Genomic DNA, 21,224 nt, shown 5'->3' on the forward strand with positions numbered 1-21,224 from the left:
TTCTTTAGGAAACGTGGAAGCTGCTTCTTCTTCCTTTGAAGCATGGAAGCTTCTGAGCATTCTCCTACCTTCCAAGTTCGATGTACCGGGAGAGGGCCACAGAGGGCTCTAAGCTTAGCAGCAGGAAGTCTGGCCCACTGAACAGAACTGAGATTTCATCAGAGTGATGCTTAAGCAACAGCATTCATTGATCAATATTGAGTAGGCATCCTCTACATGCCTAACAGCTGCTTGGCACTGGAGAACCTGGTGGTCCTATCCTGACCCTCTAAATTAGGGTTCTCAACCACCCCTCGGTTCCTTTTAGGGCAGCTGCCGAATGACAATCAATTGAGTACACGGAACCTTGGAAATGCTTTAATTTCTTTTAATGTATAACAGTTACGCCTGAGTTACAGAGGAAGCGCTTACAAGCAGGTAGTTAAAGCAAATGCCAGTTTCTCTTTCTAGTCTACTACTCCATATAGCTGAATAAATTATGGTGCGATTATAGTTAAACACACACCCTTGTGCCCACAGGCCCACGCACACACCCCACTCACACTCTCATGCACACGCGCTCACTTCCAGATGGAGGAATATGGCTGTGAGTCAAACACGGAAGCAACCAAGTTGCAATTACTAGGAAGAAGGAATGATCTAGAGTGCTATGTAGATATTTCCCAGGTGGGGGAATTGGCCATGTTAGAGTTGACAGAAAAAGCATTCGATACACAGTTGTCTCTGAGCATTTCAAGAAGGCGGCCAGAGTAACCCCCCTCCCCATTTGGTCTTGGTTAGGTGCCTTTGCAGGACAGAGCTGTCAACCTCAAAAAGCGTCCAGTAGTGAAGGGCACATTGGGAGCTTGGCGAGAACGTCAACCTGAGAGAGGCCCCAGAGAATGTCTTTTTTGGGCAGTCATGGAATTTCACCAAGTTCCAGGATCCAAATCTCAGAATGCTTCACCAGCTCCATCGAAAACAACGTTGGATCTCGGTGGAGTCTGGGCAAATTCTGGGACCTGTTCTGCTCTCAAGCCATAGTCAGATTGGAAATCTGACCTTCTCATTTTTTCTTCTGGGCAAACCTCCCTCTTCATCCTTCTTTCCTTCTCTCTCATTCCTCTATCTCTCTTCTTCATGTTCTTCTGGCAAAAGAATGGCAAAGGTAAATCAAGTAAAAAATAAGAGTATAAAGCATAGCTTGGTTCTTACACATCACTTTTTTTTTTTCATAGCAAGAGAGAAATACCAAATGAGAAAACAAAGCAATAAAAATGAAAGAACCCAACAGAGCCTGGAATGTATAATCTGAAACACACAATATGCAGATATATCCCTACAGATGGTCCCTGGCACTAGCACGACACACACTGTGGGGGTTTTCTTTCCTTTTTTAGTATATATATATATATATTTATATAAAAGTCAACTTCCTATAAACGAACAGCACATCACCACATTTCCAACTAATGTACAATGAGCTCAGAAGAGGGACCCCCCCCCCCAATAGGTAGGACCAACAGCTACTCGTGATAAGTTGGAGGAAACATCTCTTATTTTGCTACGGATTCTATTTACAGGAATGGATGGGGATTGTTTCTGGGCCACTGGGTCTGGCCACTGGGATTCAGGCCTTCTTCTCAGGCTGTGGTCAATCCTCAAGAATTTGAAGCCTTGTACCTCTTGTCCCATGTTCTCTCTCTGGTTGAAGTTGTGAGCTGCCAGCACAAAGACTTAGTTTTATGGACTGAGTTGGCTAGACACACTAGTACACAAGGTTTTAGGGAAAACCTGCTAGGGTCAGGGTCTCTTTCTGAGGGGGGTGGGGCTCCAGGGGGAATGAGTCCCATTTTCTACCAAGATGGCGACTTGGGAGAACTCCAGAGAAGATGGACATAATGAGAAGCCACTTGGTTTATTCTCATTTCATCACAGGGGGCAGATATTTAGGATTGGTCCTAGCATAGGAATGTCACCTCCTGAGGGTGAGGCTTGGCTGTTTTGATGTCACCTGCCTGAGAGCCCTGCTCCTGGGTATAGAAGGGGACTCAGATGATTTCTGAGCCAGGCCTCCAGGGGGAGGATTGACCATTCAAGGAATGTAGATGAAGACCGTGGTTGATCTTAAGAGCTGCTTCCTGGCTGTGATGGTTACAAACATAGGGACTGGGTCACCGAGGGACGACACAGTCTTCCTTTCTGTCCAGAGCTTGAAGAACCAAAAGTCTCCTGCAGTAGATGCTCCAGTTGAAATCTTGGTTGAAGTCCATGGGCTACACATGTCCAGGTATCTGCTACTACCAAAGAGTTTATTTGTCCCCATATATGTATAGGTTCTTCTAAACCAGAGATATGAGCCACCCTGGCCACGGTCCAGGACAGGCTTGATACTACCAAGTCTGAAGATGAGAAACAGGTAAGCATTTGTCACAGAAGTGGCATCTATGCAGGAAAGTGTCCTAGCATCTTGCCAGTCCAGTTCCCCAGTAGGGAGGAACTCAGGTTGACTCCCAAAGCAGCAGCCCTTCCCTCCAGGAATGTCTTGTCGGCTGAGAGCAAGCGGCATGGGTTGAGCAAAGAGGTGGCCTCACGTGCCCAGGCGGGGACAAGCAATCTGGCCCAGTCTCTGTGGATTTAGGGCTGTGTCTCCCTCACAAGTGCCTTTAACCTAGCAGCACTTGATAAAGGTGATCCAAGTGTAGATTATAATGATGGTGATGGTGAAGATGAATATAATTCTGATAAGTAGGTGAAGGTGGTGAAAAGTCCCAAGGGAGGCATAGTCAGGGGCTTGAACCATTCCCCAAAGATCTCAACTTTTAAAGAGAAGGGATATGAGGAAGCCATGGGCATGGCCAAGGAAGGTGGCTTTCCCCGATTCTTTGGAAGCTTTGGCATCCCCAACCTCTCCAGGAGTGGTGGCCTGAAGACTGGCCACATGTGTCCCCACCTCACTGTTCTGGATGAGTAGACAGGGCCCTCTCAGCCTAGAGTGGATCAACACTGAAAGGTGCCACTATCAGTGGGACGGGGACATGCCCCCTCCCCCCAAACGTTAAGGGGAATTGGTGGCCTTGTCTTAGGTAAGCTGTCCTTGCTGGTCCAAGAACCCTCCTCCAGAGCTCCAAGGGAAGTTCTCTGCACCCCAGCAGCTTAAAGGGTGGATGGAGGTCCCCCTCACAGAGGGTTGGGCATGCAGGGGACAGGCTCAGGTCTCTGAGGGAGGCTTTGTGAGAAACTGCAGCTCCATGGATTGTGGACTTGAAGGCAGAGCACGGAAGCCTTTGGCAACAAAGGTCTGCTGCCCACAAACAGAGGGACCCCAGCTACGAAGCCCCCTTCTGAGCCTGCCCTATACCTCTTTACGCAAGACTTGGTCTCCTTCCCCTCCCATGTGATTCAGAGAATGAGAAAACTGAAGGGCCTATGGGCTCCACAGGCCCCGCACAGGCTGGGCAAGGTTGGAATTTGGCCTTCAGTCTAGAAGCCTGCTGCCTCTGGGTGCCTGTGTTGGGTCCTTGCACCCTTGGCGGCCCACTGCTGATGAGCCCTGCCCCCTGGGTACCTCTTCCTGCTTTTTCTGGTACCCCTACCTGGGCTAGATTCCTCCCCTACACCCACCAGAGGTGTGTATGGAGGGTCCTGGAGTCCTCAGAATTCCTGGGTGATCCTCCTGGGAAAACCCCAGGGCGAGGGTCCCCTCTCTGCTGGCACCCCAGCATCCAGAGGAGGAACGGGCTATGCTTCTGGCCCTGGGTCAGAGATCCAGCTGGGAGGGCTGGCTCCCAGCACTTCCAGCTGAGAGTGGCCCTGCGAGCTCCACCCCCACCTCTGGCCAGGGTACTCACTGGAGTTGGGTCCAAAGGGCTCCAGTACCTCATCCCAGACACCTTCCTCCTTTGGGTGCCCAAGGTGCTCTATTCAGGGTGAGCTTCCATTTCTGTGCCTGAGATAGCACAGAGGCCACGACAGGATTTGACTGGGAGGGGGGAGGACTGCAGGCTGACCAGAAACCCTCCTGGGGAGAGAGTAGAGGGGGAGACTCCAAGGGGGTCACTCTGGGTGCCTAAACATAGGTGAATGGTAGACTGGCTGCACATCTCCAGAGGGCTGGCTATGAGGAGGGAATGGGCTCCTTTCCTGGCCTCGTGGGACCCCAGGGCGATGAAAGGACTGAGGCTGGGAGGCTTGGGGACCAGTAAGGGTTGGGCTGGGACTTGGTCTGGGGCAAGTCGCCCCAGGGGCCCTAGTAGGCCTGGCCAGTTTCCACAGGCAGGAGTCCCAGCACAGCAGAATGCTCCCCGAGCTTCATACGGCGCTGTGTGGAGAGGCTCACGTTTTTGGCCAGGTAATCAACAGCAGCTGGAAAAAAAAAAGAGAGACAGAAACTCCTAGAAACAGGTTCTTTTTGCCTATTCTTCCATTTGTTACACATCCATCCATCCATATGTACATAATTCATTGATTCACCCATTCACCCTTCTGTTCACCTATCCATCTGTCCATCCATCCATCCATCCATCCATCCATCCATCCATCCATCCAACCATCCATTCACCAATTCATCTGTTCACTCTTCTGTCCATCTGTCCATTTGATCTTCCATCCATCTATCCATCCATCCATATATCCATTCATTGATTCATCTGTTCACCCTTCTGTCCATCTAGCCATGCTTCTTCCATCCATCCATCCATCCATCCATCCATCCATCTCTTCATGAAGCTCTTTCTCTTACCTCCTCTCAAACCATTCAGCAAATATTTACTTAACCCTTATTATTTGCCCAGCTCTCTTGTAGGTTCTATAGGGAGGATCCATGTTGCTGAGCAAAGACTTAGTTCCAACATGCCTGTACCTACATCTGCTATGGGGGACGTCCATGAATCCCCTGGAGCCCAGGTAGTAACGAGGGCAAGGTCCTTCTGCCTTCTTCAGGCCCTGAGCCCAGTCACGGATGAGGCAAAGCGATATCCCTTACTCAAAAGCAAAGCTGCTTTCACAGTTGAGCTGATGGGGTTCATGTGGAAGGAGGAGCCAGGACCCTAATGTGCAGGGAGCTGAGACCTTTAGCCTCGAAGTTCTGACCATCCAGAGGAGAGAGATGAGTCTGAGGGTGTGTACTTGTGCACAGTGGAAACAAAAGTCTCTGTAAGGGGCACTAATGTGAACATTCACACGTGAATGATGCTCACACGTGTACATGCGGATAGATGCGGGCAGCTGTGTGTACCTGTGTGAGTACAACAGTGGGAATGCCTGCGCAAGCATGGGTAGCCAGGTACACGTGAGCTGCACCTAAGCCAGGGACACGTGTCGATACATGTGTGTGTGCAGGCGTGACTGCTAGGTCTGTGTGTGCATGTGTTCTGTCTTGACTCTACGAACTGCAGAGATGCTACCTCCTACACTGGAACCCGTGGCTGTGGCCAATCCAACTCCTAGGATCTGTTGGATCCAGAGGTGACAAGAAATGTAAAGAGTGCTGCCTTGGAATCACGAGGCCTGGCCCAATATTCTCCTGGTCACCTGCCCCCTGAGGGGCCCCATGGGTAGAGCCAGGAGGTGTGGGAATGGCCAGTGGGCAAGGCCCAGGGAGGCATGGTGGGCAGTATCAGTAATTGAGGCCATATCCCCTAGGGGTTCAGATCCCACACCCACCAACTTTCAGTGTATGATCTGGGGCACACCAGCTCGCCTATCCAAGCCTCAGTTTCCTTGTCTGTAGAATGGGGATGATGATAGCGCCTAGGTCAAAGAATTGTGGGGACGAGGTGAGAAAATGCATATGAAGAGGTTAGTCAGCGCTGCGTCTGGTACACGGTGAGCTCAAGGGCCTTGGGCTCTCATAGGATTGGGATTCACTGAGCAGATGGGACCTTTGATGGCGGCAGGGAGGAAAGGAACAGCAAATGGAACAACTCAGAGTCCAACTATCTCTTGTTCATGTGGCTTTGGGCAAATCATGCTGCCTCTCCAGGCCCATTTCCTTGTCTGTAAAATGGGTAGAACAAATCCCAGCCTCCTCAAGGGCTCTTATGAGGATCAAATGAGATGATATGTTTTTGGATGCTGGGCACAGAGGGCTCAGGGATTGCATCCAGATTCCCAAAGGATATGCAAATGTCCTGGGGTTTTTGGAGTGCCTGGCTGGGCCCTGTGTTCCTGTTTTCCAGGCTCTAAGGCTGGAGCTGAGCCCCTGGGTGCTGCCCCTGAGGTTAGTCAGCTTTCAGGCTTCCAGCGGGTAGCACAGAGGCAGTGGTGGCCAGCCTTGCCCTGCCGTGGGTCTGCCCCTTGCTTCAGGTGGAAGTGTAAGAAGGCCGGATCCCTGACCTCAGGGGGAGCCTGCAACTCAGGTGTCTCATCTCTGCTACTTGGAGCAGGTCTTATGTGGGTCCCAGGGCCCCGACCTGACCTCGATCGAGCCTTGCCCTCAGCTTTGAGGAAGCTAATGCGCAGAGTGGCAGCAGGAGGAGAGGGAGGAGCTACCACCCACCCAGCTGGTGCTCTGGCCCTCCTGGTGCAAGCACTACCCGTGCTCTAGCTCAGTTCTGCGATCCCATTTTACGGGGGATAGGGCCGAGGCTGCGCCCTAAGGTGCCGTGTAACTTGAAAGGTCACTTGGTTGTTAGGTGGTGGAGCTGGGATTGAAGCCGGGGGGGTCTGATGCCAAGTCCCAGCCTCCTCCATGCACACTTCACCTGCAGCCTCCTACAGAACAACCCCTGGCATATGCAGCGTACTTTAGAGGCTACTCTGCACCAAATCCCACACTGGCCCCATTTTCCACCCCAGGAAATGATAACCTGCTGCACATGACCAAGTCAGGTGACCTTCCCAACTCACCGGAGGCTCCGCCTACATCCCCCTCATCCCCCTGATTCTACCTCTCACCAAACTCTGTGCCAGCCTCTGCAGCTCTTCCTGGGGCGGGGGTGGTGGCAAGGCGGCCGCAGTCTCAACCTCTCAACAGTCTCATGCATTAGGGTACAGCCGTTCCCACTTTACCAAGGTGGAAACTGAGGCACAGCAAGATCGCCGACTCACAGGCAGGCACAGCACATGAGACGGAGGAACCCGAATTCGTCCCGCTTGTGCCTCTGGTCACTCGGTGTCATCCTTTTTAGCATCTCCGGGTTTCCGGCCAGGGCCCAGCGCACAGTGGGCCCCAGGCCCCGTCAAGGTGGGCAAAGAGACACCAAGAAGCCCAACTCTACTGATGACCAGCCAACTTCAAGGGCACCCTTCGTGCCGCAGAGCCTGCCTCTCCCTGGGGTCGAGCCAGGGGCCGGCGAGGGCAGGGCTGTGACATTTCTCATTACAGCCTCTGTCAATGGCCCCGCCTGTCCCTCTGTCTCTCCGCGTCCCTCCTCTGCCTGGTGCCCGCGCCTGGGCTCGAAATGTCTCAAATTAGATTAATCGGGAGTTGGCAGGAGATGCCAACCAGTAAACAAATCTCAGCCGTCAGCGCCTCGTCAGCCTGCGGCCCCAGAGGAGGACCCTTCTAGACACAAATTCTTATTAGACTTGTCAGATCTATTAAAATTCTTTTCACACTTCTGCGTTCTATCAGCCCCATCATTAGTACGGCCCTGGCCTCTGGGAACACCGGGGCCGTATTAATCTGCCGTGTGCCCCGTTCCTGCCCCCTGCCCTCACCCCCTCCAGGGACAGGAGAGACAGACAGATGGACAGATGATGGCCAGGAACAAGAGAAGGTGTAGAGGTGTCCCTGGGAAAGACAAGAGGCCCGGGGAGAGGGGAGGACTCTCCTGCGGAGGAGTCTGGCCACATGCATGCTCCCCGCACACCTGCGAGGGAGCCTCTCTGAGGGCGAGGCCATAGGCGTGGCTGTGTTCACGTCCACGCGGGATCTCAGGCAAATAACCTCTCTGGGGTCCATGGCCTGGTCTGTCCAGGAGGAATAACCTGGACACCACACAGGGCAGCCACAAGGGCCTGGCCCACAGTAGATGCTCAATAAACCCCGAAGCCACGTACAGAGTCACACATCCGGGAACGCTCAGGAACAAATCTGTGTGCGTGCGGCTCTTCACGCACAGGTGCCTGCGAGGCCCTGAACGTGAACCCGCACAACGGTGGGCCGAGGTGCGTAGTATTACTGAGTGTCTTACACGAGTTTGTGGTTTGGCCAAAAGAGAACCAGGTTGGAAGTCAGGAGGGAAGTTCGGGGACCTGGAGTCCACCGTTCACCTGCTGTGTGACCTGGGGAAGGTCCCTAGCCCCTCAGCCTTAGCCTTGCATCTATAACCTGAGGACAAGTGATAACCTGCTGCACGTGGGGCTTTGACGATGGCGTGAAATGAGGAACATGCAACTTGCCCAGTGCCTGGTGGGCTGAACTCACGCACGGGACTGGTGGGAGCAGGTGACGGGTGGACCGAGGTGCACACAGAGGCTGTGTGGGAGGTGCACCTTTGCAGGTGAACTGGGAGCCCGGTCATAGGTGTATTCAGTCGCCCGTGACAGGGGGTGTGTCCCTGACCCTGGCTGTCCCAGAACGTTAAGGGTGAGGAAGACGACACAATGGAAAAACTCTGGGTGTCTACTCTCTGGACTCCCACCTCCCAGATGGTAAAACCGAGGCTCAGAGGCAGGGTGACGTGGTGGAATCAGTGGGAGTAGGGCCCCTCCCAGCCAGACCCTAGAACCTATGTGGGGTTCCCTCTGGATAGGGCTGGAGGGTCAGCTCAGGAGCGCTCTGAGCCAGCCCTGGAGGAGCCGGGGAGGGCAGGGCTGGAGCTGGCAGGGGTGAGTGAGGAGAAGGGGAAGGAGGGAGGGAGGTGGGGAGGGCAGCTGGCTCTGGCCAGCTTCTGGGGGAACAAACGCTCCTTTCTCGCCTCCTGGGCCCTTTCTCTTTTGATCCCCCCTCCCTTGCAGCCCCCGTGCTGACTTTGGGGTTAATTTTATTTCCGACTTGGGCAGGCACCCCCGGAGCAGGGCACGGGGCCCGGGTGTGACTAACGCCCGCCCCAGGCCGGGCCGCTGCCGCCGCGGAGCTGCTCTAAACTCTTTATCAAGAGCATGTGTGTCCCGCTCTGCCCGGGAACCCGGGCCGGGGCAGGGGATCGCCCCCGGGCCCCTCTGGAGACACTTGTGTGCACATGTGTGCGCCCCGCCCTGAGCCGTACCTGCACACACGTGCTGTGCCCCCTCACACCCTTGCTCCTTGCGCACACGACTCCGTACGCAGGCACCGTTATACACACAGGCAACACCGTGCGTCCAGGCCCAGATGCGCAGCTACACACGGGGACTCACAGCCACACCTACGTGCACACCTAGCACACCCCCCTCCATATTTACACACTGCACACGGAGCATACCACTCCATACACATGCACTCCAAAATATCTACACATCCACGGACACATCCAAGCATCTGTGCACGTCGGAGTGCACATGCATAGAAGCGTACGTATAACCACGCACATCTACACACTCTTACATGCATCTGTACACACGCACACCTGTTTGCTCTACTTGTCCACAGAGTGACACATGCCCGTCACATATGTCAAACACACGGGCACACTCAGCCACGTGTATACACCTGAACGTACATTTAAACACACGTGTGTATGTACGACGGACACACTCGCAGGACCAAATGCGTGCACCTTGGTATGTTCACAAACTCATATGCATATCACGTGGACACAATATGCTCGCGTAAGCTAAGAGACGTGAATGGTCACGTGCATATGCTCATGCGTGCCCCTCACACATTCACACATGCAAACACACGCCTACACACAGGACGCGTGCACGAACACATGTACGCTGAACTACACGACACACACAGACTCACGAATCGTACGAGTCCAGGACACGCGTATTCTCACTCACACACATATAAACGGAGCACACGCATACGTGGGCCAGGGGCCGTGAACGCAGCACAGCTGGCCCTCATTTAGCGGTGGAGGCCAAGGCCGAGCGGGAGGAGCGGCTGGTGTGGGGCAGGAAGCAGAGGTCAGTGAGGCCGGGCCAGGGCGGCGGCGGAGGAGGGCAGAGGATGCCCTGGGGCTGGGACCTCGGCCTCGCACCACACGCCCTTCTGATTAGTTTGACACCAGCAGGTGAGGCCTTTGCCAGGAGGGGGGCAGGAGGGGGGCCCCGTGACCTCGGCTCCCGGTGCCTCTCGGCCTGCCCCGACGCTGCCCCATCTGGCGGCTGGAGGCTGTGGCCGGGCCTGCCTTTGGCAGCCACGGGGCCGGGCGTCCGCTGTCCCCCGCATCTAGGCGAGGTGCCCGGGGGACGATCGAGGCTGAGGATGGGAGGCAGGTTCAGGAGAGAGTCGAAAATCCAGCTGTCCCCCGTATCCAGAGGGGCAGGACAGGGCAGGGTCTCTAGTACCGCGCCGTCCAACACGGCAGCCACACGCGGCCATCGAGCCCCTGCAATGTGGCCACACAACCGAGGAACCGGATTTTACATTTTAATTTAATTCTATCTAATTTAAATGTGAAAACTGAAATTCGATTTAGCTTAGTGGTTGGGAAACTCTACAGTATATTTGGAACAAGTTGGGTGTGTAAATCCCCCTTCTCAGCTGTAATTTTATGAAATTTAAATACAGATCAAGCAGTTCCAATGAAAACCTAGCGTCTGAACTAAAATGGGCTGGATTTCAAAGATAGCGCGTGAAAAAGAAGAATGCGAAATATCTCGTTCGTAACTCTGCGTGGATTCGTGTCAGATGGTCATCATTTCAGATATACCGGGTCAAACAACACGTTAGTAAAAAGAAGTCCGCTTGTTTCCTCTTACGTTGTAAGCCGTGGCTTAAATTTTAAAAATTTAAATTAATTTAATTTAAATTTTAAATGCCATTCGTGGCTTGTATTACGCTTCTGTGGGACAGCACTGCTCCGAGATCACAGTAGCGGGGGTGCAGGGGCCTGGCTCAGTATCATCTTAGGACAACCGGGCCTCGATTTTCTCATCTGTGAAATGGGCGCCCCCACCCCAACACCACCCTGCAGCTCTCTGTAACTGAACAGAGGTTCTCTAAACACCCAGAACATGCTTGCAGCAGGGCAGGGGTGGGGAAGGGGACAGCTGGGGCGCCAGGCACTCACTCTGGCCGTACTGGCCGTACTGGTAGCCAGCCACGGGGTCCACGCTGTAGCCGGTGGTGCTGTAGGTGGGCGGGCAGTAGGACTGGGAGGTGGGCAGGCTGTCTCCCGGCTTGATGGAGTCGGCCCGCTGGCTGCAGCTGGCCGAGATGGAGGTGGCCGAGTCCAGCCCGCCGTGCAGCGGGGAGATGGAGAAGTCGGCCTGTGGCTGTGGCGGCACGGCGCTGGGGTTGCTCAGAATGCTCATCACCTGCGGGGGAGAGACGATCAGTGCGGCCCGAGCAGCGGGCGAGCAGCGGGCACCTGGGGCTCAGAGCACGGACCCCACAGATACGGGGTTGGAGGGGGTGAGGCCAGGCTGGCTCCAGACAGGCCTTGGCTGGGGTTGCTCCCCTGAGATGCCTGTGTAGCACCGAGAGCCTCAGTTTACCTGGTTTGCTCGCCCCGGGGGTAAGACGGTTAGTGGTGTCTCCTGGTCAGGTCCCAACCCACGGGATCTCCCCTGACCGAGCGCTCCAGGGGGCAGGGCAGGGCCTCCCCCACCTCTGCATATCCCCAGGTCTGGCTCTAAGGGGCACCTGGTGCCTGTCTGACGAACGAACGCACGGACGAACGGACTAATGAGGCCTCCCAGCAGACAGGGGCTCCTCCAGGGCAGGAATCTGCGCCTCCCCCGTCAGGCTCAGATGCCCCCATCCCCCCCTACAGAGGCTAGAACAGGACTCTGATCTGTCTGGCCTCACACCTGGTCCTGCGTTAGGCCTGCTGTGCTCTTGACTTTGAGGTTCTGCCCCTAACACACCGACATCCACGGCCAACGCTTTCAGAGAGCCTTGCGGGCACCTTTCTCTGACGCCGGTAGCATTCAGGTACCTGTGATCATCACCCCCCTGCCTGGCCGGGACAGCCAGCAGGGGCTCCCCATAGGGCTGGCGGCCCAGACGGCCGGGGTGAGGCTCACCCCTAGACACCCAGCTTAGAGAGCCTGGTGTTGGTTCACTGGTGCATTCACTTATTCATTCAACAAACATGCATTGGTGGTGACTCAGGCGGGGCGCTGGGTCTTCAGAGGTGGGACAGCCATGGTCCCTGCCCTTGGCGGGGGGCGGGGAGGGAATGTCTGAGTCTGGTTGGGGAGGCAGCAGGGAGCAGATCGTCAAGATATGAAGCAGTGTGGGGCACGTCAGAGGCCGCTCAGGGGGGCCGTGGGAACCCAGGGAAGGGAGCTCAGCCAGTCTGGTGGTCCAGGAAGGCTTCTGGAGGAGGTGACAGCTGCTGTCCAGCTCTCCAGCAGAGAGGGCGAGGGAAAGTGGTGCCGACAGCAGGAGTCCCTCAGTGTGGGAGCACGGGTGTCGCAGCCAGCCCAGGGAGACGACGGAGAGGCAGGTCCTAGTGCAGCGGGCCTGCAGGGCCCAGGACCCTGGCGACCTCCCGGCGATGCCACCCCTTATGGGAGGGAGGCCGCAGTGCCGGGGGGAAGCTGTGCCGCTCACCTGCCCGAAGCAGCAGCTGGGGTCCGTGCTGGGGACACGGCTGTGTTCTCGGATTCCCCTGAGAGAAGTCAGGCTAGGGGCATGGGAGCAAACCATCTACTTGAAGACCGGATACTTCTGGAAACTGTGACCTTCTCCTATGACCTGTCCTCACCGTAGGCACTGAGGCATGGGGGCGCGGAGGGCATGGATGTGGAATCCTCAGGCCGGGGACAGCCCCTGGGCTTCTCCGCAGACCCGTGAGATGTCCCTTAGCTTCCGTGACCGTCCCCAACCCAGAGGGTGGCTGCGGGTGTGAGGCGGGGTCTGCGTGCCGAGAGCTCGGGCCCCGCCTCCCCCAGGGCCCCTCTTCCCCTTTCTCTTTCCACTCCATCGTCCTGGTGTGAACTCATGCGACTCCCCCAATCCAGATCCCTAAAGAGGTGTGCGAGGCCAGGCCGGGGTGCCCCTTCCTCAGACGAAGTGACAGGCTGTGGCTTCTCCAGACCTCACTGCAAGTGTGCAGGGAGCAGCTCGGGGCCTGCTCGCTTGGTAGGGTCGGGACTGACTCTCAAGGGGTGAGTTTGGGCATCTGACCCCTTCAGAGGTTCTCACTCCAGGGGCCGGCCGCCTGGACAGTCGCTGGCCGGGGTGAGTGAGGCTGGGGCCCCTTGTGGCTGGAGCATGGGCACAGCCCCTCCCACAGCCCCTCCCAGCCCCTTCCCTGGATGCTCCCAACACAATCCCCTCACCTTGGGGTCACCCTCCTGGGTCCTTTCACTCCCCCTCCCCCAGAGCCAGAATCAAGGGCACTAGGCCTGGGGCTGGGGGTGGGGAGGCTGGTCTTTGCCTCCACTGCAGCTGACAGGGCTTAGGAAGGACTTAATGGTGTGTCAGCCCCATGGACATGGCAAAGCCACAAGGGGATGAGTGTGTGAGAAGGGGAGAGTCTGGGCAGGCCTGACCCATGGGATCTACCAACCCACCCTCTTTCACGGGAGGGTCCATGTAGAGGTCCGAGTGGGGGTGGCAAGAGGGACCCCAGCAAGGGGGTGGTCTGTGAGGACGCCTGCCACTGTTGGGCCCCGTGTGTTGCTTTCTGGCTGTGCAGATGGGTTCTCCTGGGCCTAGGGAATTTGGTGTGTGTAGGTCTGTGGTCTGGGGAGGAGGGCGGGGGGATCTCAGGGCAAATTCAGGAATCTAGCACTTGCCAGGGGGTTAGGGGACTTGATTCTCTTCCCAATTGCCTCTCAGTTTCCCCATCTAGACTCCACTTTCCATCTAAATTAAGAAAATCATCACCCATCCCATATCCCCCACCCCAATCCCATAAACATTAACCTAAACATTAACCCTGGTCTCCCCTCGAAGGAGGTCTGGACCCCAAGATCAGACTCAGAGGCTCAGGGAAAATCCACAGGCCCGGTCCCCCTTCCTTCAGGAGGCTAATTGTCGGGGTGGGGAGACTCTCGGGAGGGTCGGTCCGCTCTGGAGAGACCCTGGTCTCATCCTTCCCTCCTGTGCACAGGCCAAGAGGCCGAGCTGCAAGAGACAAGGGAATGGGAGGGGAGGGAGGGGAAGGGGCTAGGAGGAGGAGGAGCACATTCGGGGATGGCCTGGGAGCTCTGCACAGAACACACTCACCCTGCAGGGCACAGACCCACCGAGAACTGCCACAAATCTGACCCCAGCTCTCAGGAATTATGGGTGGCGGGTGCCCGGGTGGCTCAGTCGGTTAAGCGTCTGCCTTTGGCTCAGGTGAAGCCTCACATGGGGCTCCCTGCTTAGTGGGGAGCCTGCTTCTCCCTGGGCCTCTTGTGCTCAGACCACTACCTACCTACCTACCTGTCCCAACTCCTCCCCCACTCCCCGCCTTACGCTTTGGGTCCCAGCTCCACCGAGTGAGCGATACAGTGTCTCCCGAAGACACCTGTCATTCATTCATTTCCGCACTCAACACATTTCACAGCCTGCAGCCATGTGCCAGGCTGCAGACAGGGCTGGACTGTGAGCCCTTCGAGGGCAGGAGGGCAACTGCGGCTCACCCAGCTTTGGCCGCCCCAGCACCGACACCGCGCCTGTTGCATACCACGAGCCCAGGAAAACCCGGTTGGATTCACGGACCTCACTTAACAAATCTTTAGTGAGCACCTGTTATGTGCCGACACTGAGCGGGGCACTGAGGGTGCAGCAGCGAGCACCAGCAACTCCGTGCCCGCCTGGAGCCAGCCCCTCGTGAAGGAGGCTGATGACAAACAAATACACAATATAATTTCAGATACCGAGAAGTGTTTGTAGCGGCGGATACACAAAGGGAATACGTCCCCATCCAGCAAGAGCAAAAAGAGCCAGCGATGGGAGGATATCGCGGAAGAGCTTTGCAGGCAGAGGAGCCAGCCAGTGCAAAGGGCCTGGGGTGGGAACACACACAGCAGGTTTAGGAAATAGCAAGAAGGTCAGTGTTGAGAGTGAAAATCCTGAGAGCTGCAAGACCTCCCGGAGTTCGTCAGAAGGGGCTCGTGTGGTGCCCGGTGGCTCGAGAGGCCTCAGATACAGCTCAGGCCCGGGGAGATTTTTCAGTAATGGGATTTGTTCAATGGGATTTGCCCTGGAACATCAAATCAAATCCACATCTGGGATAGGTGTGAATGGGGACGTGAGGAGGCTGCTTACTCTCTCCCGGAGTCCCTGGCGGCCTGCGGATCAAAGAGCTTCCATTTCATCCCACCCCGGCTCCAGGCACAGCAGTTTCCAAGCAAGTGGGACAGGACCCCGCTGAAGAGGGAGGTGGGCGCGCTCCCTCCTAGGGCCCATGGGTGATGATCACCCCTCTTATGCAGACAAGGAAACCGAGACACAGAGACATGGAAAGGCACAGTCGAGGTCACACAGCCAGGACGCGGCGGGGTTGGGATTCGAACCCACGTCTCCCTGACCCCAGCAGCCTGTGCTGGAGAGATGCTGGGGAGAGGGGCCAGGGGCAGCCCCGCGGCGGGGAGTCCCGCGGACCCAAGTGGCCCTCCATGGCCTCCGGTTGGCCCCTGCACCCCCGGGAGCCCCCTCCTCCGGCCGCAGAGGCAGGAAGCCTTGCCCAGGGTTACGGGCCCAGCCCAAGAGTGTGGGGCCTGCAAACTTTTGAACTTGAGGAAGTCCCAGTCTGATGCGGTAATTCCCCCCCCCCTCAAGAATGCTAAGGCCTCTCCCCCGGTGGGTTTTACTTTCTTCCCGGTGACCTTGCTTTGGCTAATGTATTACTTCTTGGTACGTTACCGTTACTAACTCAAAATCAATACCGACCTCCACATCTGTAAGGTTTTATCTGAAGGCAAATCTCCGGGCTGTCCGTCAGGCTGAGTGACAGCCGTCCCTTCCTCGGGCCCCCGCCCGCCCCCAGCCCCTTCCTCTCCCTGGGCTCTAAATCAGTCCCAGCCTCCACCAGACTAAATCAATAAGGGGCGGCCTCATCCCCCCTTCCGCCGCTGGGGGAGAGGCTGGCAGGTTTGGGGGGCGGGGGGCCGCGGGAGCCCCCGTGCCAGCCCTCCTTCCACATCCTCCGCTCGCCACCCCCTCCCCGGGACGCGGTGGCGCGCTCCCCTCCCTGAAAAGGAGGGGATGGGAAAAATGTAATTAATTCCCTCCGCTCCTGAGCTGGCCCCAGGGCCTGGGACCGAGGAGGCTGAGCGGTGGGATCTGCACCCTCTGTGATAACCGAGCGCGCTTCGGGAGCAAGGCTGCAATTAGGAGGGGATCGCCATCACCGGGGCTCCGTGGCGGGGTGGGGGGCGGCAGGCGGGGGCCGCGGAGGGACGGAGAGGAGACGAGGCAGGGCAGGGATCAAGCCCGGAGGGCCCCGGGGATGGGACCAGGGCTGGAAGGAGGCCCAGGACCACCTGGACCAGTGGACAGGTCAGGGAGCCCCAGCTCGCACGTCCGCAGGGGACCCCGAGGCCCCCGAGGGACAGCACTTCCACCCCCGAGACTCACCCATTCAGGGCTTCCAGGGGCTTCTCTGCGGCGCCTTGAGCCAGAGAATCAGCCCCTGCATCCAGGCTCCCCCCGGGGAGCTGTGACCCTGGGCCATCTCTTTAACCTTCTCTGCCTCAGCTTTCTCGTCTGTATAACGGGCCTGGCAACAACCGTAGCTCCCTATGGGGTCACTGTAAGAAATAAAGGAGTCGGAGCACGGTGAACGCGCCCACGGCCTGTTCTCAGCACGTGCTCGCTGTCGCCCCTCCGCTCTCACCTGGAGGAGAAGGGACCTGGCCTGAGCTCGAAACCATCACCTGCGGGCAGACTGGAGGCCTGACTGTGCCTTTGTCCTCTCTTCTTCCCCGGGAGCCTGGCACACAGTGGGAGCTTTCTGAAGGGAGACTCCCTACCCCCACGCAGAAGCTGGGGCCCTGATGGCGAGTCTGTGACGCCTCCAGCGGAAACGGAGACCCCAAGGATGGCAGTGACTTGCACTCCGGGAGAGAGTCACCACCAGCTACCAGCAGGGTCGCCCATCCCTGGGCTTACTGTCGCTCCCTCCTGCCTTCAGCCTCGGGTTGGTGGCCTCCTAAAGGACAGGCTGGAATGGCGCACTGAGCACTTCTATCTCCCCGCCTCCAGCCGGGTTCCCCACCTCACTAGCTCATTCTCCTACTTCCTCAACAGGTGATGGGGGGCAGGATCGGAGGCCAGCCTGTGCCCGCTGTCAGGGCGGAAGGCCAGGGCACAGATCGCCGGGGATGGGACACAATGCTGGGACTCCATGATCTACGTCTCTGTGGGCTGGGGATTACCTGGGGCAGCCTAGCTCACGGGGACGATGTGCCCTGGCCCCTCAAGGTCTGGGGCTGGGACCCCCTCGCTGTGTGCAGATGGAGCTCCCGGGGGCAGGCTGAGGGCAGGGGAGGAGAGACCTGGCTGCTCCACTGGGCTCTGCTCAGGCACCGCCTCCCCATTGGCATCCCCTGGGGAGTCATTCAAAATGCAGATGCCTGGGGCACCCGGGTGGCTCAGTCGGTTGAGCATCTGCCTTTGGCTCAGGGCATGATCAGGGGTTGGGGGATCAAGCCCTGCGTCGAGCACCCCACAGGGAGTCTGCTTCTCCCTCTATCTATGTTCCTGCCTCTCTGTCTGTGTCTCTCAGGAATAAATAAATTAAATAACAATTTTTAAAAATTTAAAAATTTGGGGCAGCCCCGATGGCTTAGTAGTTTACCACTGCCTTCAGCCCAGAGCATGATCCTGGAGTCCCAGGATCGAGTCCCACATCAGGCTCCCTGCGTGGAGCCTGCTTCTCCCTCTGCCTGTGTCCCTGCCTCTCTCTGTGTGTCTCTCATGAATAAATAAATAAACTCTTAAAAAAAAATTTAAACATTTAAAAAATAAAATAAAATCCCAATGCCTGGGGCACCTGAGTGGCTCAGTCAGTTGAGCATCCACCTTCGGCTCAGGTCATGATCTCGGGGTCTTGGGATGGAGCCTCACGTTGTGCTTCGTGCTCAGCGGGGAGTCCGCTTCTCCCTCTGCCTCTGCTCCTCCCCCTGCTTGTGCTCACTTGCTCTCTCTCTCTCAAATACATAAATACAATCTTAAAAAATAAATAAATAAAATGCCAATGCCAGGGCTTCACACCCTGGGCCTCACACCCTGTGGATTCTGAGGGTCTGGGCATCAGGAGTGTTTGTAAAGCCTGCTCCCCCGAGGTGGTTCTAATGTGCAGCTGAGTTTGCAAGCCACGGCTTTCAAATCATCGTTGTTATTGCTCCACACTCATGCTAACGACCCCAAGTCCTCACCCACATGGATGAAGACGCGGGCGCGCACACACAAAACACACGGACACTCGTAGCGGCGGCACACAGCATTAGGGAGACGGGCCGACACGAGCACACAAAGACTGATACACACGATAAAGTGCGCGTACCCACACAGCTAGGCCACAGGCCATCGCGTGCCTCACAGACGCGCACACCCCGGTGAGCACACACACATGTTCACACGCACTGCAACCTCACAACCCCACAATCGCCAGCTCACTGATGGGAGCCCATGAGCCCCTGTTCACCCAGCTCCAGCCCCTGACGGACACCCAGACGCACATCACACAGACACACACCCCCGCCTGTCCCACTGCCTGTCCCCAGCTCCACACTGGGATTAGTGCAAGCGAGAAATCACCCACCCAGGCAGCCATGCACCACCCCCGCTCCCCCTCTCTCCTGCTCCTGCCGACTTGCTAAGAGGATCGGCCCCCTCCCCTCTCCCTGCCCCCTGTGGACAGCAGTAATGGGCTTCGGGTGCTGACTTTGAGCTTCCAAACAAGATTTCCTGCAGGTCTCCCCGGCCTCGCCCCCCTTTGCCTTCCATCCCTCTGCTTATGGCCCTCCTCCTCCCTCCCCTGTCCACATCTCAACCAGGAGAGCAAGCTCCCCTTCCTCCTCCACCCACCCCCTGACCCCAGCCTCTCTCAGACGCCACCACCAGCCTTCCGAGAATGCTCTCCTAAGCCTGGCTACTGCCATTTTCTTGCCCAGCACAGTGCCTTACAGTTTCCAAAGCATTTCCCCTCAAGCCTCAAACCTTTGCAGATGACGGACAGACTAAGGGGCTCCCCCAGAGTCACCTAAGGAATGAGCAGCATCAGTGGGGCAAGAACCCTCGACCCCTGGCTTCTAGTCCAATGTTCTTGGTCCTGCACCTGCCTGTGGTCTTCATTTACCATAGACAGCTCTGGGTCATTCTTAGGTTCATGCATGTGTGCATGTGTGTGTGTGCGTGTGTGTGTGTGTGCGTGCTGTGTGGGTGCACGTGGGAGTATCACAGGTGGGACTATTGCATGTGTGTAAGAGCACTATGTGTGCACACATGCATGTGCACATGAGAGTATCACGTGACAATATATGAACTTTGTGTGTGAGTCTTAGCATGTGTGTGCATGCAAGGACTGCACATGTGTATGGGTACGTGCCCTGTCTGCCCCTTTTGCTGGTCTCCCCATGGGTACCCCCTGGAACCGGGGGCCAGATGGTCACAGACTGCTATCGCTGACTGGGGGGACTCCCCAGCCCCAAACTCCTTCAGGCTATTGTTCCCTTCCACCAGGGGGTCCTACACAGCTGACCTGAAAAGACTCAGGACACAGGCTTTGCCTAAATACAGAGGGAGGCGGGGCGGGGAGGGGGCATCGAGGGCGGTAATCTCTGCAGAGAAAGGCTTCAGCCTTGACTCAGGTAAGAACTCCCAGCATGTGGACGAATACCCAGGAAGCCTAAGCTGCAAAACGCTGTTTATTCTTGGGCTTGGGCCTCACCCAGAGGATGCTATCAGCCCTGCTGTGGCTCTACCCACTGACCCTGACCCTGACCCTGACCCGGGGCTTGGCCAGGAGCTGCTAGGGGGCAGACTTCCCATCCTAGTCCCAGTGCCTGGAGATAGTAGGTGTGCAACTAATATTGGTTGAGTGAGTGAAGGAAGGAAGGAAGGAAGGAAAGAAGGAAGGAAGGAAGGAAGGAATTTATCTGTCATCCCCAGCACAGGGCCTGGCATAGAGTTGGGTGAATGAAAAGAAAAAATGGAGGGGTCTTGCGGCACACTCACACAGGGCCCTCAACTCACGGATTTCAGAGCCCCCTCCCCTTCCTGGGAGTCCTTGAGGCCTAGCTAAAGACTGTCTGAAAGTGGGGGGTGGGGGGGTTGGTGGACAAAATGACTCCCACTCATCGTGTAAGAAGTTATTTCTCTCTCTCCCTCTCACACACACACATATGCAAACACACACATGCACATTTCCAGTGTTTGCTCTGTGAGATGTCAATCTCCCAAATCTGGAACCATCTAGAATTATCTGGAAGCACTAGAGAGGGGCTGGCTTTGGCATCCCCTCCCTGGGCTCCCGGGTTAGATGTCTGCGCCAGGACGAGTCCAAGGACGCCCGGGCCCTGGCAGGGGCTGGCACTAGTGGGGTGCAGTGGGATTTGGGGACCATCTCCGATGGCGCGATAATGGATGGCGGAGGGGGATGAGAGCGACCGCTCTGAGCGGCGGCGGCGGGGCTGGAGGAGGAAGGGGCCGATCGCCGGGAAAGATATGACTATTTAAAGATAATGATTGCATAAATTTAATTAGCACACTTTCACGCGGCAAATGGCCGTTTTGTAATTAATGTATCTGGCCTTACTAAGCATGAAAGATCCCATCTCCTCCCCCTCCCCTCCTGCTCCCCCTCCTCCGAGGCCCCTAATGAAAGACAGAGAGCAAGTGACAGAAACAGTTTGTCAGCGGCTCCAGGTGTCAGGGGCCTAATTGGCTGAGCCGAGGGGAGGGGGGTGGTGGGAGGGCTGGGGAGGGGGGCGAGGGGCGCTTCCTGGACTCTTGGCCCAGGTTGGGAAAGGAGGAGGAGGGGAGGCCCCCCCACGTGGGGGGGATGCTCCCCGTTAGTAATTGCCGGAGACGAGGACGCAGATTGGCCGTGGCAGGGACTGAGTGGTGGCAGGGAGGCCTCGTTAGTACCTGGGCAGACAAGCTGGCACATATCACAATGCGTTAAGGGCTCCCAGCCGTGATAGCTCAGGCTCCGCTCCCCTCTCCACGGGGCCGAGTCCCTTGAGCAGAATGCATGAGTGGCCCCCCGGTTACTCTGAGAGGCTCAAAAGGAAAACTGATCACAGGTAAGCGCCCA

At 56.8% G+C, this 21,224-nt stretch overlaps 1 protein-coding gene across 1 annotated transcript in view; it reads right to left on the reverse strand.

The window, feature by feature from the left end:
* Positions 1-391: 391 nt before the first annotated feature.
* PAX7 (paired box 7) overlaps positions 392-21,224 on the reverse strand; it is a 100,308-nt gene continuing 79,475 nt past the window's right edge. Inside the window, exons 10-11 of the mRNA XM_072828453.1 lie at positions 11,088-11,334; positions 392-4,344 (exon numbers count right to left, since the gene is read on the reverse strand). Coding sequence (XP_072684554.1) covers positions 4,229-4,344; positions 11,088-11,334 — 363 coding nt within the window. The 3' untranslated portion in view covers positions 392-4,228. The remainder of the gene's footprint in view (positions 4,345-11,087; positions 11,335-21,224) is intronic.

The sequence above is a fragment of the Canis lupus genome, chromosome 5 (genome assembly GCF_048164855.1).
Source record: "Canis lupus baileyi chromosome 5, mCanLup2.hap1, whole genome shotgun sequence".
NCBI lineage: Eukaryota > Metazoa > Chordata > Mammalia > Carnivora > Canidae > Canis > Canis lupus.